Source organism: Alligator sinensis, unplaced genomic scaffold (assembly GCF_000455745.1).
Source record: "Alligator sinensis unplaced genomic scaffold, ASM45574v1 scaffold174_1, whole genome shotgun sequence".
Classification (NCBI taxonomy): domain Eukaryota; kingdom Metazoa; phylum Chordata; order Crocodylia; family Alligatoridae; genus Alligator; species Alligator sinensis.
In genome coordinates this window covers 1,141,192-1,145,579 of record NW_005842516.1, presented here as the reverse complement: position 1 = coordinate 1,145,579, position 4,388 = coordinate 1,141,192, and the positions used below count along the sequence as shown (strand labels likewise).

General features: G+C 42.1%; 1 protein-coding gene across 1 annotated transcript; it reads right to left on the bottom strand.

Moving 5' to 3' along the window:
* Positions 1–777: 777 nt before the first annotated feature.
* On the bottom strand, positions 778–1,497 carry LOC106722655 (olfactory receptor 14A16-like). The gene has a single exon (XM_025213266.1). The coding sequence runs from the start codon at positions 1,495–1,497 to the stop codon at positions 778–780; it is 720 nt and encodes a 239-aa protein (XP_025069051.1).
* Between the last annotated feature and the right edge of the window lie 2,891 nt (positions 1,498–4,388).

Sequence of the window (4,388 nt, the reverse complement as noted above, 5' to 3'; positions counted from 1 at the left end):
TCAAGAGCTAAATCAATGCAATACCCATGTTCTTGCATATATGTCAGACACAACATCAGTAACCAAGCCAAGAGAAAATTCCGCACATACAAAGTCACAGGTAGGCTTGATGCCAAGGACAGGAAACACATCTTCTCTTGTATTGTTTAAGCATGAAAACACAGCAAAGGATGCCATATGTAATGTCACTTGCACATGTGTGATAATGGGAAATTTACAATGAAACAGCAAGATTCAAACCACATAATCATGCAGAATCCTCAAAGGGTGGGAAGCATGTTTACACACACTGTTTTGATATCAAAATCTGTTCTCTGTGCATATCTGCCAAGTCTAAACTAGACTTCATCTTAGATAGTAGTGGAGAAGTATAAGAGAGACAAATACACATATGTAAGATCCATGTCATATTTAAATTGGGAGACATGATTCCCCTGGTGGAAATGGAGGCAGTTCTACTAAAGTCACTAAGTACATCCTCCCACAGCATCAATCAGTCAGATTCCATCCAACTCATTGGAGTCATGATCATTTGGTGAGGATCTAGCTCTAAATGTTTAGATTTAGTCCTTCTCTCACATATATCAGTCTTACAAGGCAGTTCACACTGGTTTTTTGCAGTGGTGCCACTTCTATATTACCAGCCTGAAGAAAAGACAGAGCTTTGGTTTCCATTGGTCATGAAACCATCCTAAGAAGAATTTAACTCACTTGTGTTGTTGCTATTTCTCAAAGACATACTTGACACTGCCCAGGATGCACAGATGGACAGCAAGTTCACTTGAGAAAGATGGGCACCTGGAAGTCAGTGAAGAACAGACAGTGAGCCAGTTTCCTCAGAGCAGCAAGAATCTCTTTGTTTCTCATGCTATAGATGATGGGATTCATTGTGGGAGGTACTACTGAATATATGACAGCCACTATGAGATCCAGCCCTGATGGGGTGTTGGAGGTAGGTTTGAAGTATGCAAAAGTGACAGAAAAGACAAGCAAGGAGACAACAGTGAGATGAGGGATGCAGGTGGAGAAGGCTTTATGGCGACCCTGATCTGAGGGGATTCTCAGCACTGCACTGAAGATCTTAATGTAGGACACAACAATGAAAATAAAACTGCACAACAATAAGCAGACAGCGAATAGTATCAGGCAGACTTCCCTAAAAAATGTGTCCATGCAGGAGAGCTTGAGGAGTTGGGGGATTTCACAGAAGAACAAGTCCACCACATTGCCCCCACAGAAGGTGAATGCAAACATGTTCCAAGTGTGCATGATAGAGTTGAGTATCCCTGCTACCCAGGCACTGGATGCCATCTGGACACATGTTCTTCTGTTCATGACCAACTCATAGTGCAATGGCTTACAGATGGCAATGTAGCGGTCATACGCCATGACAGTGAGAAGAGAAAAATCTGCTCCCACAAAGAAGATAAAGACAAAAACTTGAGCAGTACACCCAGCATAAGAGATTGTTCTGATGTTCAGCAGAGAGTTGACCATGATTTTAAGGGATGATGACAGAAATGGTTCCAATGTCCGTGATGGACAGGTTCATGAGGAAGAAGTGCATGGGATTGTGGAGACTTTGGTCAAGGACTACAGCAATGATAATGAGAAGGTTCCCCATCAGGGCTGTGAGATAAATGGCTAGGAACATGAAAAAACACAAAATGTGCAACTCCCAAACATCAGACAATCTAAGGAGGATGAACTCAGACACAGAGCTTTGGTTGGACATTTTCTTCCTTGCACCATTGTGGGCTGCCTGTAGATGGAATGACAGATACAAAATCTCACGGTTAGATTCTTTATAAAAATGTCCACCTGAAAAAAATCCACTGAATCTCCTACAGGCAGTCTTTCCTGATGTTATTCTGTTGGCTGCATTAAGCTTCTGCTGGTTTCCATCAGGAGGACTTGGTGTGCCATCACCCCACCAAGTTACTCTTGGCTACCTGCAGGAAGTAAGAAAAGGGTAAAATAAACACATTCTGGTTAGTGAGCACCTCCCCACACCCCAAATAACACAGGGCCGGGGCGGATTATTTGAGCACTCTGACACATAAGCATTTACACTCATGGACATTCAAGGAGCATCGGGACTATTGGTTTTGAAGGACAGGAGATAGGTGTCTAGCGAGAAAGGAATAACAGTCTCCTCATTTCACAAAAAGTAAAGTGAAGCACCTTAGATCAGATTGTGATGTAGTCTGTTTTATCAACACCATTTCCTGTTGACCTATGTCATTCCTATTCTGAAAAAAGAGACTGGCAAACAGACAAGCTGATATATGAAAATACCATTTTCTAGCCATCAGCATATATCTATGTTAAATAAACATTCTTAAGTGGTCATAGAAAAAAATTAAACAAATTTTCTTTCCCTCTCCCTCCCTGCCCCACTGAAGTTTCCTTTAATTTCCCTTTTTCACTGTTCTAAGTTAGGTCCCTCCATCGGATGCCTACCACTTTCGGGATACTTTTCTATGCCTTTTATTTATCTCTCAATGTTCTGCCCCTTTTTCTGATGGTATCCACTACCCTGCACCACCTCAGGACTACCTTGCATCGGAGCCCCTAAAAAATGCATTCCAGATCAAGGGATAATGAGCAAGGAAACTGAACTTCATTAGTTCAGATTAAGTATATCGATTACTACATTAATGTTGCAGTGAGGGGAGCTTAAGTTATATTTTAGATAAAACTTTTTTTCACTAGGAGGGTCTTAAAGCACTGGAACAGGCTATGCAGACAGGTTGTAGAATCTCCCTTCTTAGAGGTTTTTATGACCAGGGTAGAGAAATCCTTGGCTGGAATGACCTCGGTTCTAGATGGTGCTGCTTTGAGCAGGGATGAGACCTGCTGAGGTCCCTTCCAACCCTTATTTTCCATTATGCAGTCATAGGCAAAAGACAGAAAGATAGTCAGATAATATATGTTATTCACAGTCCCCACCCCCGCCATATTTTCCTTGATCCTTTTATATCTCTACCTTTTTTTTCTTCATTTGCTTTATTTGGCATGGCTTAATTTATTCCTGAAGCCCTTCTGTCATTCAGCATATTGACCTGGACCCACAAACCCTGTAACTCAGCTTACTAGCACTTACAAACATTGTAGGAATTCTCCTGTATACTTCTGAACTTCATGGGTTCTCTGCATAGAGACCCTCAAAGCAAAAGGTTTCTTATCCAGCAAAGTGGTAAAGTGCCAGAAGATGAGTCCATAGGCAGACAAGGTTCCTTGGGTGAATTTGATATATTTTATTAGACCAACCCAAATGGTTGGAGAATAGTTATTAAGCAAGCTTTCGGGTTCAAAAACCCTTTGTCAGGCTAAGGAACCTTCAGCAGTTGGTGAGTCCAGTTGTTTTGAAGCCAAGTCAGAACTCCTGTAGTCTGAACTGAAGTCGCCTTAGTTTATTTTGGATCAACCCACTTGAGATGGGAGGCAAGCCAAAGGGAAAGTGTCCACATAAGAGATTAAAGAAGTTCAACTAAAACACTTGAAAAGTTAATCTAGATTCAAAATGTTTCAGACTGTCACAGTAGATAAGCCCTCAATTTTCACTGCTGAAAATTCAGCAGACAACAAAAACCTGGAAAGAATACATACTGTCTTTGAATTATTGGTTCTTAAATCAACCTTAAGATCAAAGGTTCATAAGAAAGTAGGACTGGAAGGGACCTAGTGAGGTCACCAGGATCCTGTGTGAGGCCAGTCTGAGGGGGAAAGGAGTCCAGGAGAGCTGGCTGTATTTTAAAGAAACCTTACTGAGAGTGCAGGAACAAACTATTCTGATGTGCATTAATAATGGGAAATATGCAGGAGCTTAAACATAAAAAGGGAGATTACAAGAAATGGAAGCTTGAACAAACAACTAGGAAGGAGTATAAGGGCATGAGGGAATGAAGTCAGGAAAGGCAATGTGCAATCAGAGTTGCAGCTAGCAAGGGCTCTGTAGGGTAACAAGAAGTGTTTCTACAAGTATGCTGGTGGCGAGGGAAAGGTCAGGAAAAGTGTGGGTCTCTTACTGAATGGGGGAGGCAACCTAGTGACAGAGGAGAAAATGGCTGAAGTGCTCAATGCCTTCTTTTCCTCACTTCACAGGAAAAGTCAGCTCCCAGACTTCTGCACTGGACAGCAAAATTTGGGGAGAAGGTAAGCAGCCCTCAGTGGTGAAAGAACAGGTTAGGGACTATTTAGAAAAGATGTGTACAAGTCCATGGGGCAGGATGGGATGCACCTGAGGGTACTGAGGAAGTGGGCTGATATGCTTACAGAGCTGCTGGCCATTATCTTTGAAAACTTGTGGCAATCAAGGGAGGCCTGGATGATTGAGAAAGGGCAAATATAGTGCCCATCTTTAAGAAAGTGAAGAAGGAAGAACC